At 48.5% G+C, this 14421-nt stretch overlaps 1 protein-coding gene across 2 annotated transcripts in view; it reads left to right on the forward strand.

Moving 5' to 3' along the window:
- Nucleotides 1-14421, forward strand: part of LOC130374038 (protein CEBPZOS-like) — a 34508-nt gene that overhangs the window by 5982 nt on the left and 14105 nt on the right. For both annotated transcript variants that reach the window (XM_056580598.1, XM_056580597.1), the window contains exon 2: nt 2516-2596. In XM_056580598.1, coding sequence (XP_056436573.1) covers nt 2516-2596 — 81 coding nt within the window. The remainder of the gene's footprint in view (nt 1-2515; nt 2597-14421) is intronic.

Raw genomic sequence — 14421 nt, forward strand, 5'->3', positions numbered from 1 at the left:
GGTATGGATTCCTATGAATATGTTCCAACTGTTATTCATGAGGATAACCAGGGCACTATTGCACTTGTGAAGAACCCTGTGTGTAGACAAAGGTGCAAACATGTTGACATCAAGTATCACTTCATAAGGTCAACCATTAAAGATGGAAAGATGACACTTGTTTATTGTCCAACAGATGAGATGGTAGCAGATGCTATGACCAAGCCTGTCTCAAAGGTTAAACTGAGGAAATTTTCAGGAGCCATGTTTGGTGTAGGCATCTAATGAATAGTAAATATGTTTTTGATTTAATTCTGTATTTGTTTATTCTGATTGTTAAAAGCTGTACAGGATACGGGTCACTCATAAGTGGGAGTGTTGACATAAGTATGTATGATTGACTGTGATGTATTCTGTACTGTATATCTGTTCCACACCACAAGGGGGCGTTATCAGTTTGGTAATAGATGTGATATGTTTGGTGACGTCATGCCCCCTATAAATATGAATGTTCTGGATTTGATCATTCTCTTGGCCCGCTCCCAACATGAAGGCTGGAAGAGCAGTTTAGTTATTTACTACAAAATAAATATGCCTTGAGGCTGAAGACTAAAGCTCGTCTCGTCTACTGTTGTTGCACTGTTGGACTCCTGCTGTGTTAGTAGTGCTCCTGCTAACAGAGCCGACTCCCATTGTTCACTTAAAAGAGCCGGCTCTTTGAACCGGCTCGTTCGAGACCGACCCATCACTACCGTCTCGACCTTCCCGTGCTGCCCGCCACAATAGGGCCTACTGTAGCGTTGTCAAATCTGGGCCGCATCATTTGGACTACACTGTCTAGTTTTGGAACGTGATGGGCAGTATCAGAACGACCACACTGTGTAGTCTTGGAACGTGATGACCAGTGTCCTTATGACTATACTGTAGTGTTGTCATGTATGGGCATTGTGCCGTATGATTTGGACTACACTGTCAGTGTTGGAACATGATGGGCAGTATCAGAACGAGCTGTCTAGGGATAGCTTCTTATCCATGGGCGGCACCACACGGCTTGGTGTAGCTTTCCTTGGATGATGAAGAGGTTCTCGTACGTGACGTACGGTCATCTATAAACATCTCATCTTCAGCCCCTGGCTACACCCTGTGTATATTCTTTGGCGTAGGGAACTGAGCCCCCCCCCCCCCTCTCCCTTCCATTGCTATGTAACGGATCCACTCCAAAGATCACAAATGCAGTAACCAGAAGGAATGTTCCCAAACAAGAACCGAACCGAGCCAAAGGCCGGACTCACTGTCCGCTCCCCCACACAGCCCGGACCCCGGCGGACCTATTCTGGGGTTGGCGGACGTTCTCTCCGCGGGTCTGTTGGTGGCCTTCGCTTTCCTGCTGGGTTCTCCTCCAGGACTAAACGCTGCCCGGACAATGTGTTTCCATGGGCGGGTCCAGCTTCCCCGAAGGCCTGTATTGCGTTGTGTCTTTGACGGCGTTCTTCAGCCGCCCCCCCCCCCCCCCCCCCCCCTCCCCGAAGGCCTGCGGTGGCCGTCTGCTCGGACGGTCGGTCGGGTTTTACGAGCTGTTGGGGACAGCAGGGCCACAGTCTCCGGACTGGAGGAGGGATAGGAGTTCACTTCTGTTCAGAAAACAAAGTTCTACAAAAAACGCTGCTTCCGATCATTTCCTTTAAGAGGTCTTCGGGGGTTTGAGGACCGAGCTGCCAGCCCGCCCAGCGAGAAGAGGCTTTGGTCGTACTCGAGGACCGGGAACGCACAGAAGAGTGCATGTATTTAAATACTTGTTCGAACCTTAAAAAGAAAACCATTGAAACCACCGTTCTCTGTCTGTACAATTCTTGGCTCAAAAGCACAAACGGGATATGCACATGTATTTTTGACTCATAGTTCTTATCCACACAATTTACGACTGACATTTTGATATCCTGCTTTAAAGTTAAACGGTTCTATAACTGCATGTAAAAAACTTAAATTGACTGTGTAATTGTCCAAATAAAGCTTTTTCTGAAGTGCAGCATATGTTTTACGAAAGAAACCACAGCTTTCGATTGTGGTGGTGTTTTCTAGGTACCTAGAGACCTTTACAACACTATAATTTAGATTTGGATCAAAGGGAAAATGTTGGTCGACGCGGGATTCGATACTACGGCGGAAGATGCGGGTGTATCGCTGCGATTCTGCCACGAGGTGGCGACACGGCACCTGTGTCGAACAGCCCGCAGGCATGCTAGGTTCTCAAATAAAACATTCCTCCCGAGGTTATGGCCTGTAGGCTACAGGATTGGCTTCCTTAACATAAACAGATGAGAAAGATTCACAATGTTATAGTTTCGTCTGTTTGTTGTTTGAGATCCGTATTATTCGGTTAGCCAGGATAGCTATGTGGTTTGCCACTCTTGTTTTCTATGTATGCCTAAGATATCACGTTGACCAATCAACATCCTATGTCTTCGGCTTTATCTCTAAGAAACGTTAAGTAACGTACCTGCTTATTCGTTTCTTTGTTATGTGATTATTTAAACAGATGCTATTGAAGAAACGAAGGAGGACGTCATCTGTACTAGGCCTATGTACCATCATCCCTCATAGAAGCGGTGCTGACCAGGTACTGACACGCAGCGCAATGACGGACATTCACCAGTAGGCGGCGCCGTGGAACCACTTTTTATAGTGCGCGTCCCCGGGTGATGAGACAAAAGAACGCGTGCTGTCGTCGAGACCGTTGACAACCAGGACTCAGGAGTCTCGATTGAGAACCCTCTTCACATGCTTCAGCGTTCTCGCCTTGTTATGTAGATCTATGGAAAATAGCTGTATAGGTCGGAAATGCTAAGGTTTGTGTTGTAGGCCATGTTGTCATAAAACAGATTTTGTCTCAATGATCCAGATCAATCGCTGGCAGGCGATTGTTTGATTTGCAGATCAATGTCATTTCCACGTAAAAATAGAAATGATGGACGGCCAAAATAAACGTGTCATGTTTATTCTAGGGAGGTAAAATACGATTGAAAACCAATCGGTCTGTATTCACTGTGTCTTTAATGTAGGCTGTATCATTGTTTCTGTCTTCAAGATGGGGAGCCTCACACTATAATTAGGCTATAGAATAGTCAAATCTAAGCCCATTCATTTTGGCAATTTTAGACGTGTCAAAGTGAACTTCATTGTCAATCAGAGCATGCAACAAGTAATTACACAGAGGACTGAAATTGCGTTTCCCCATACTCCAAATGTGCAAGTAATATTTTTACCATACAACCTATAGCGTAATACTGCACAAAGAAAGTAAGTAAAGAAAGTAAACACAACATATACAGACAGACAGTGGGCATATACAATAATGCAGAATATAATGTATTCAGTGTTTTGAGGTTCTGTTGAGTGTGACGGTATGACAACATATTTAACGTAACACGTACATCGTTAGCGCGAGGAGCGGCAGCTGGAGTAGACGCAGGCCGCATTAGTAAAATATGATTTGAATGAGTTTGCAAATAATAATTCGGTAAAATGCTTTGCGTTCTCCTGCATAACAGCCCTAGAGTTTAAGTGTTGGTACTTGGTAGGCTGGGGGTTAGATGATCCAGCGGGCCGAGCCCAGAGTGGGCGGGGCCTCTCTCCTGGACTGACCAATCAGCGGCTCTCCCCATGCCGGGTCTCCTTCGCTCTGACGAGAATATAAAAAGGATGGAAGGCAATTTAAGCGATTAACACGAAGGCTTTGTCTGTTGGTTTATAAAGAGGTTAAATGAACGACAAATACACTTTCCTCCCCTACCGTTTTCTCTATTATTATTTCAGGAAGTGTTTGTCTATAGGCTACTGCAGTTATTATTTAAATAGTTTAAACTTTCATTCACTTTCTTTTGGCCTGCAGGCTGTTTATCCAGCAGCTCCTTATGAAGGATTTGACTTTTCTTTTTTAGAAGAATATGTTTTGGCTCAATTCATTCATAAAGAAAATAACTAGCATAACAGCCTAATTCTCATTAGTTTATTTCGTGAAGGCCTTAAGAAAACAAGTAGGTTAGTTCAGATTGGCGAATAGCCTAGACAATAACGATCTTTATAAAAATGTGGTCCTTGGCCTTTATAATTCTGCTGTTAATTTGTAGAATACTGACCATATTGTTAAAAGGCTATATACCCCGACACCTGCAGGTCCCCATTGAGGAGAGGAAACAGCCGAGTCCGGCAATAAATACAAACCGAGGACAGCGCTGCGCTGTTTGCTGTAAACGGGAGATGATGCGCCTTTACGCCGCGGGGCACGGAGTTAACCCATCTTCCCGCCTCGCCTCGTTCTCCTCCCATTGCCATGGAAACCGGAGAGGGACGTGCGGAGGTTAATGAACATAAAGCGCCGCTCCTCTTTGTTCCTTGAACACACTTGGAGCTGGAAGGTGGAAGAGCCCATATCCGCTACACTTCTTACATGTTACTGTAGCCTATCTGGTCACCAAATGCTTTATTTTGCGAATCTTAATGACAGATTTCTCGAATAATCAGCCCGCGGTCCAGATATTTCTATAAGTGGAAGAGAAGGTCCGCCTGGTCAGACCTGGGGGTCCCGCAGGTACACCCAGACTGCAGACCCCCGGTTCACACTTTTGTGTTGTTGTGGGTTTTGTCAGCGTCACGTCGATCGGTGTCATCACGTCGTCACGTCAGTGTCGAGCGGCCCTCGGGCCCCGTCGCTGAGCCGGTCCATTCTGACGGGATTAGCCGCAGACGGGGGCTCCTGTCCCGGCGGCTTTAGCGGATAAATGAGGGGTTTGCGGTGTTAGTGGGGGGGTCTTAAAGCCTGGCCACCCAGGTTCAGCGTGCACGCATACGCACACACAAGCGCGTGCGCGCACACACACACACACACACACACACACACACACACACACACACACACACACACACACACACACACACACACACACACACACACACACACACACACACACACACACACACACACACACACACGGGACATCAAAGCCGGGAGAAGTTGGAGGATTTCAAAGCCAGACACGTGATCTGTTTTCTCTGTAAATTCCGGTAAATCTCCCGTTATATCCGGGCCTTCGTGTCTTTAGGGTGAGGGTTTAATAGCGGACCTATAGGAGGGCATGCGGCCCACCAGCCGCTGCCTTGGCGGGAGACGAACTTTGTTTAGTGATCCTCGGATGAGGATGGAGAGATAGTGGAAATATGAAGCGGCTCCGAGTCACGTAGTGCGAGTAGGCCTACAGCCTTCATCTTTACAATTCTCCAATTCTAAATATTCAATATTCATCAACTCCTACGAATTTATTAATCTTACGAATCCTCAGAATTAAAGATATATATATATATATATATTTTATATTTCAGATAATGTAATTATTTACCTGTTCTACACGGCTGCGTTTTTAATATTAGCCTGGCTATAGGCCTATAGCATATTAGCCTAAATATTTGATTTTTGAGATAACACTTTTCTTCCGCAATTAATTAAAACTGTGCCCTTTATTCGGAAAACATGTGAATGATAACTTAATGGCTTTTATTTAGGCTTAATCCTATGGGGTTTACATATTTTTTCCCAACAAAGGTGTTCTTCATCGGCTGTTAGGCCTATATAAAACCTGATCTTGATAATTTAAATCAGTGTTTGCAGGAGGGGGCGAGTTTAACCGTTCCCTTATCAGCCGGAAGTCCTCCGTCATGTTTCCGTCTCGATAAGCGACTGTCGATTATTAACCCGCTTTGTTCGGCCTGCGTTGAAATGTGCTGTAATAGGCCTACACATTATTATTGTTCAATTAATTGTATTTATTTTTTTCTCTTTGTCATGTTCTTCGTTTGTCAATATATTTACAGATAGGCTGACATATTTATGAAAAAAATAGTTTAGAAATCGGACAACGAATCAAATTGTCTGTTGGCGGCTCAACCCTGTAACCATGACGACATGTCAACGATACGCATGACAACGATGCTCTGCATGACAACCAACTCATTGTACAGAGATTAAATACACACCGCATTTCGGAAGTTTTTTGTTTTTTTTCTTCTAGGACCCAAATCTAGTCCCGATCGGAGGCAATATTTACTCTGACCCCGCCGGCAGTTTGGGAAGCGTCGTGGTCGTCGAGTTGGCGGTAACCATGACAACCACTAGGCTATACTAGGTTATTACCTTTATACTATAGTCTACCTCTCCTGATTCATCGTTTGGTCCTCTCCATGGAGTGTAATAATAATAATAATAATACATTTAATTTAGAGGCGCCTTTCAAGACACCCAAGGTCACCTTACAGAGCATATAGTCATCATTCAAAACTATGTAAAACAGACTAGGAATAAAAGGAAAACAGAGGTTAAACATGAAGAATAATAATAATTAATAACACTCAAAGACGCCTAAAGTGAAGGGGGGACCTCACTAACCACCACCAATATGTAGCACCCACTTGGGTGATGCACGGCAGCCAATCGGTGCCAGAACGCTCACTACACACCAGCTTGAGGTGGAGAGTTAGGGATGAGGTGTAGCTCTGTTTGGCTGAGAAGGAACTACAAGCTGTAGGGCTACCATCACCTTATATCTGTTATCAAACATCTGGATGGACCCCCCCCCCCCTGTGAAGTCCCTGGAGGCCAGATGTGGAGGGGGCCTGTGATGGCAGATCAACATCACACCTGGTGTTAAAGTAGGGCCCTTTCAAAAGTAATTTACCCGTTACAACATCTGATCGTTCACAACCCCTCTCCCCTTTGTCTCTGAAGTCTCATCTCCTCCTCTCCCCTCCTCCTCCCCTCCTCACCCCCTCCTCCCCTCCTCACCCCCTGGTCTGTTTGTTGGCTCTGAGCTGTCAGAAGAGCTGGGGGTCTCAGCACCCAGCCGGAGGCTCGCCCCCCATGGTGATCTAGTGGTCCCAGGCGGTCGGGGCCTATACGGTCCCCCTCCTGGTCAGGTCTGGTCCAGGCTGTCTGGGTCTGATGCCCCCCTGGTCTGGGCCTACGGTCCCCCTCCTGGTCAGGTCTGGTCCAGGCTGCCTGGGTCTGATGCCCCCCTGGTCTGGGCCTACGGTCCCCCTCCTGGTCAGGTCTGGTCCAGGCTGTCTGGGTCTGATGCTCGCCTACTGCTGGGTCCTGGTACTTTCGGTCCAGGTCTGAGGCAGAGCAGGATCCCAAACAGATACTTGAGGCCCACCAACTTAAAGCTGCAGCAGGGCAAGAACCATGTCCCACATCACGACCAGGATGGTTTAAATACTGCGTGACTTTCACAATGTTTCACACACTGCAAACTCTCCAATGGATGCAGGATCCTAAAACTTAGGCAGGCAATTGCATCATTGATTATTAAAGCTGCATGGTGTAACTTTTCTACTCGGTAGGGACAGCCCCTACCTGTACTATCGACACTCCAAAAACCTTCCCACTCAGCATAAGCCCCTCCCACTCAGCATAAGCCACTCCCACTCGGCATAAGCCCCTCCCACTCAGGCCCCCCAGCTAGCCGAGCTACGCTTGTCCGCGGCACACAGCTCCCAGCCGGTCAGCGTGGACAGAAGTGTTATCGAGGGTTATGAATTCTGAAAGTCTGCTGCACGCTAACTGGGCGGGGCTCCATCACAGGCTGAGACTTTAATCAGTAGTAAAGCAAGTCCTACATGGGGCCAAGTGTACTAATGACCTGTGTCAGGGTTAAGCATCCCTGAACTCCACCTTCATGGCGGGGTCCTGGGAACCGCTGGTCTCGGGGCTGGGGCGTCTCCCAGCGGAAAGGTTCTGAGTTCAATCTCCTCGTTCTGCAGCCCACCTCCAGGCCCGCTGGAGCAACATGGCCGCTCCCTCATCACCTTCATCGGAGAACGACCACAGGGAAAATTATGTCAACGACCTGAGATTCAACTCAAGCCGTAGCATGAAGGAAAAACCACCGTAGACTTCATCTGTCCACCCGTTCCTTCAGCTATACGCTCCACGTTGATTTCAGAAGGGTATTAATTCAGAAAAAAATATTTTGGGAAAGGATTGTGCATAATAATGAGTCCTCCCCTCGCTCCATACCTCCGTCTCCATCGGATTAATATTCATAGCGTGGCAGCGCCGGGTTTGATGTTTATTCCCCGCTAGCGCGGCGGCGGCGGCGGCGGCAGCTGGGCGGGGCGGCTGCGTTTGCTTAAGGAAGCAATCGGCGCTTTATGAATAATGATGGCTGCTCAGGCCGGGCCGAGGTGGGGGGGGGGCGGGGGCGGCGGCATGCCTGTCGGGCCGCGGTACAGCTTTACAGGGAAGCTTAGCTGTCAGATATCTGTTTGAACAAGAGACCTTTACCATCATTGATCTATTTGGGGGGGAGGGAGAAGGGGGGGGAGAGGGGGCGATTCCGTGCACGCACATGCATACTGTGCCTGTCATCAGCGAGGGGGATGTTTGCCATCTTTACATGCACAGTAACGCGCGCGCTCCTGCGGAAAAACCAAAAACAAACCCGGGGCCATGTGATCGCACGCTGGGTCGATGGGAGACGGCCGAATCGGTATTAGCAACGCGACTCCACCAGCATACGCACTCCAGAGCTACACCAGTTAGCCTGGCACTACGGGTACATGCTAGTTAGCATAGCATAATCACTATTTTATATGTATAATAGTTAGTTAGTTTAGCACTCTGCAGCTATAAACGAGTTAGCCTAACACAGGTTCACTATAGTTAGTCTATCCTAATCTCTACAGATGTAACTTGTTAGCCTAGCATAATCACTATATGATGTTGCTAGTTATCATAACTTAATCACTAGATTTGCCTGGCATTATCAGTATCGCACAAGCTAGTTAGCCTATCTTAATCACTCAGTAGATATAAAGTAGTTAGCCTAGATTACATTGATTTATTGTTTATTTCGAAAGCGACTTCAACCTCTAAGTGGATTCAACCACAATAACACAACCCAGACATTCGGAATCATGCGGGAATTATACAATTAATCAAATAGGCATTCCCTCTCTCTCTCCGTCTCTGACTCTGTCTCTTTGATAATACTAATCTAGCCTAGCATAATCCTCTCGTTGATAGAAACTAGTGAATATTCAGGATTTATGTCCGTTACGTTGTGTTGGATAACGGATATAATGATTTAATTTGTCAAATGAGCATACGAAATACTATCTGTTATAGAATGCTTCCAGACCACTATCCAACACAATAAGGATGCCCACACACTTCAACCCTGTTGAATCACAGAAGCTCTTCCTGCACTTTGGTGGCTGCAGCCTGTGAGGACGTCGCCTGTGAGGACCCCCCGCCCCAGCTGGGGGTCGGCTTAGCTCAGGAGGTAGAGCAGTTGTCTTGTAACCGAAAGGTTACTAGCTCGATCCCCGGCTCCTCCTAGCTGAGTGTTGACGTGTCCCTGAGCGAGACACTTAACCCTAACTGCTCCTGACGAGCTGGCGGTCGCCTTGCATGGTTGACTCTGCCGTCGGTGTGTCAATCTGTGCATTATCGGATGTAAGTCGCTTTGGATAGAAGCGTCTGCTCAATGCCCTGAATGTAATTAGCTAGGCGTTCGCTTCCCTGCCGGTTCTCTGGATGGCTGAGGGGTCCGGCGTCCTTCAGGGGTCCCCTCCCTCGCTCCCACTAAACAAACCTCCTCATGCCCCCCCCCCCCCGTCAGCTCTTGTTTGCGTTGGGCTTTGTCAGGCCCTGATTGGCTGGCAGGACAAAGGGGTTGTCAGCCAACATGCACATCAGGGGTGTGTTCCAACACAAACTCCCACTTCCTGCTGCTCGTTCACTATACCCTCGAGGAGATGAGAAATATCAGTTGGTGGTCGAGGAGGAGGAAACTTTATGTTAAATAAAGTTCAGCTGTGGGCCAATCAGAATCTTCAGACCTGATCTGGACCAATCACAGCCTTCAGATCTGATCTGGACCAATCACAACCTTCAGACCTGATCTGGGCCAATCCAAGCCTTCAGATCTTGGCCAATCACAGCCTTCAGACCTGATCTGGACCAATCACAGCCTTCAGACCAGATCTGTAACAATCAGAACCTTCAGACCTGATCTGGACCAATCACAGCCTTCAGACCTGATCTGGACCAATCACAGCCTTCAGATCTGATCTGGACCAATCACAACCTTCAGACCTGATTTGGCCAATCAAAGCCTTCAGATCTTGGCCAATCACAGCCTTCAGACCTGATCTTGACCAATCACAGCCTTCAGACCTGATCTGGGCCAATCAAAGCCTTCAGACCTGCTCTGGACCAATCACAGCCTTCAGACCTGATCTGGGCCAATCAAAGCCTTCAGACCTGCTCTGGACCAATCACAGCCTCCAGACTCTCCTCATGGTAGTCTCAGGCCGTCCCAGAGCGCGGCCTGTGTAGGAGCCAATGAGGCAGCCTGAGGCTGAGGCTGCTTGGACGCCCGCTCTAATCTGCTCGTCAATACGTCGTGTTTGGACCGTGGGGTCAATATCTGGAGAACTGAAGCCAGGCGACGCAGAATCCACTATTGGAATGCACCCCAGGGCTCTGGTCTCTCAACACGGCGGGGAACGTTTCTGAGAGAGGTCATGTTAGGTTAGGGTTAGGGTCAAGGTGAGGTCACCCCGACAAGGTCATCCAGCCTTTGAATTGGACCCAAAGGGTTTCTGGGCTCTCTCTCTCTCTCTCTCTCTCTCTCTCTCTCTCTCTCTCTCTCTCTCTCTCTCTCTCTCTCTCTCTCTCTCTCTCTCTCTCTCTCTCTCTCTCTCTCTCTCTCTCTCTCTCTCTCTCTCTCTCTCTCTCTCTCTGACTCTTATGGACACACAGTCTGTTAGCCTTAATAATCGTCCTCACCCAATGCAGTTTTAAGGAAATTCAATAATAGAAAATTCGGATTTAAATAAGTTCCTGTAGGTCAAATATAGCCCTAGAACATGATCTAGTACTCCCATGACAAAAGCTTTAAGACTGTTTGTACAGAACTGCTGGGAACCGAACTCCAAACCAGACTCCCCCCCCCCCCCCCCCCCCCCCCAAACAGGCGGGTTCTGTGTGAGGGCTGACCCCCCCCCCCCCCCCCCTCCTCACACGGGGGTGTCGCTGCTGTCCTCCAGGAGGCCCTCCATCTTGGCAGCGGTGGTGTTTTATAGCCGCTCCCGGGGCCCACATGGGTCTGCTGCTAGTTCAGACTCGGGGCTGAGGAAACCGGAACTGGTTTGGACTGGGACCGGAACAATGGACCGGAGTAGAGCGGAACTGGATTAGAATGGACTGGACCGGAACACTGGACCGGATTAGAATGGACTGGACCGGAACACTGGACCGGAACACTGGACCGGATTAGAATGGACTGGACCGGAACACTGGACCGGAAAACTGGACCGGATTAGAATGGACTGGACCGGAACACTGGACCGGATTAGAATGGACTGGACCGGAACACTGGACCGGAGTAGGGCGGTGCTTCTGTAGTGTTCAATTTTTTCTGGCCAGTCCGGCTATTTGTCAAATCAGCAGCTCATATACACACTCGCACACACTGCTAGCTGCTATTGTAAGCCTCCCATTATACTAGCGCGCACACACACACACACACACACACACACACACACACACACACACACACACACACACACACACACACACACACACACACACACACACACACACACACACACACACACACACAGTCTGTTCTGTTTACCTGGGAGACAGGTGATGTCTGGCAGCTGGCTCAGAGTGCACATAGTCCTAGGTGCACAGACCCACAGTGTGCACGGCGCGACGGTGTGCACGGTGGAGTGGTGTGCACGGACCCACGGCGTGCCCGGTGGGTTGCGTGATGCTACAGCCACTCGTCTGTTCTCCACTGCACTGGTTCTCTCCAGAACACAACTCTGGGTTGTCGTTCATCTCTTCACGTTTTGTGTCATTACTATCAATTAATAACGCATCTGTTAAACAGCACGTTTAACCGTTGATCCAGCCTATCATATAGTGTTCCATTGCACAACTGTCAGTCTTGTGATCATAGCAAAATCTATAAAATCATCAGAACAAATATGTTAAAGGCAATTTATAGACAATCTTTTTCGTCCCAAGTAGTCCTACCCCCCTTGTCCCCTACCAGAGGACCCCCCCCCCCCACTGGGGCCCCCCATCACCAGGGGCCTGCCAGTGGGGGGCCTGCCAGTGGGGGTCCGCCGGGGCCCTCAGAGGCAAATGACCCCACTTGAGTTAAACACATTGGTCTTGTCTTCAGAGCCGACGCAATGACTCTGAGAGAGAGAGAGAGAGAGAGAGAGAGAGAGAGAGAGAGAGAGAGAGAGAGAGAGAGAGAGAGAGAGAGAGAGAGAGAGAGAGAGAGAGAGAGAGAGAGAGAGAGAGAGAGAGAGAGAGAGAGAGAGAGAGAGAGAGAGAGAGAGAGAGAGAGAGAGAGAGAGAGAGAGAGAGGTAAACAGTGTGGCTGTGACTGGGTGTGGCCTGGCGGTCCGTGTTTGCTGTAGTCCCTGGCAGCGCCGCTAACTCCCCAACACCTGTGTTTGCTCACCGGCTCCCCCTCCTCCTCCGCCACGCGTCACGTGCCGACCAGAAAACCCGGCGGCAGCGAATAGAAAGGAGGAGGGCTCTAATACAGTCAATGATTAATGGGTCGCGTCGACCCGTCCTTTGTTCCCCTCAGACCCAAGGACAAGTCCTCTGGTCCTAGGAGGCTGGTCCTCTGGTCCTAGGAGGCTGGTCCTCTGGTCCTAGGAGGCTGGTCCTCTGGTCCTAGGAGGCTGGTCCCCTGGTCCTAGGAGGCTGGTCCCCTGGTCCTAGGAGGCTGGTCCCCTGGTCCTAGGAGGCTGGTCCCCTGGTCCTATAGGAGGCTGGTCCTCTGGTCCTAGGAGGCTGGTCCTCTGGTCCTAGGAGGCTGGTCCCCTGGTCCTAGGAGGCTGGTCCTCTGGTCCTAGGAAGCTGGTCCCCTGGTCCTAGGAGGCTGGTCCGGGTCCTGCTCCGGGTCCTCCCTGGTCCTGGTCCTGGTCCAGAACGACACAAACCTCCTCATCCTCACTCTGATCCGCTCCCGTACAATATCTATTATATTAAATATAATAGATATCATAGAGATTATATAATGAACAACGTACATCTGTTTAGTCCTGCTGACCAAGAATCAAAACAAAGGAAACCGTTTTAAGTAACTAAATAATAAAAACAATCTTCATGGAATTTGCCGAGTTGGAATGCTTGAGCTCTTGAATGATCCAGCCTAGCCTAGCCTAGCCTAGCCTAGCCTAGCCTAGCCTTGCCTAGCCTAGCCTAGCCTAGCCTGGACACAGTTAAAGTATTGCATTAGCTGAAAAACAATATATATTCAGAATATATCTGCCTAATAAAAAAGCAGAGCTAATTGTATTTGCTAAACATGGATAGAATTGTATTTTATTTAATATATATATATTTATAGTATAATTCATCTAGGGCTAAAGACATTTTAGTGAGCATGTTGTAATTTCCAGCTCCATAAGCTGGACTCAACCCTGGGTTGGATGATGACGACTGGACTCCCCTCTGTCGTTTAAATCTTTTGATTTGTTTCCATCTCATCCTTCCATCCTCCAACCAATCAGCGAGCCCGCAATATAAATCTATTGTGATTCTGCCTAGCGGTTCGTTACCCCGTTGAGGGCAGTATATATATCTACATAAGCTTATATAAGGACTCAATAGGCATCTATATGTTCAATATTTATTTTCATATTCAGTAAATAATTAACCTCAACATCAATAAATGAACGTGAAAAAAGGATATATATACGGTCGGTCAAATCTTGAAAAAAAACATTCCTATTGATTTTAACACATTTCACAGAAGCTTTAAAACTGACTTAAATCAACTATTCTCTGTCCTTTGAGCGGATTGGTGGGCCATCTGTGAGGTCACAGGGTCACATGGTGAGCAGGAGCCCTGCTCTCAGACGGTTCCGTCAAACAGCCCGTACTGATGGCCGCGCGACGCGGCATGTTGACACAACCAGAGAACCCCCTTCCTCCTCTAATGTCATCTGTATCTCGGAGGCACCTCTCCCTCTCACCTCGGCCGCTGGGCCAAAGGTCCTCCTTACTATTCTTTGCATTTTAAACGTTGGTGAAGCCAACCACACGACACAGCGGAGCCGGCAGTGGGGGTCAGCGTGGTTCCCTATTGTAGGGCCGACTGTGGAAACCGGACCAGGCACGGCTAACACATCCATGGTCCGGTCCACCCATTGTGTGGTTCTGGTTCAGGTCCTGCTGGTCATATCCTCCGCTAGAAAGGACTTAAAGTTGTATGATTTAGTAAAGAGAGGAGATCAGTTGTTTTAACTTCATTTCTCATAAACCACAATCGACAGTTTGTCCTGACCTCTGAAGTCGTACAGAGGCTTGGACACACCTGTGTTAATGGTGACGGTTCAGAGTTGAGCCTC

This window comes from Gadus chalcogrammus, chromosome 21 (genome assembly GCF_026213295.1).
Source record: "Gadus chalcogrammus isolate NIFS_2021 chromosome 21, NIFS_Gcha_1.0, whole genome shotgun sequence".
NCBI lineage: Eukaryota > Metazoa > Chordata > Actinopteri > Gadiformes > Gadidae > Gadus > Gadus chalcogrammus.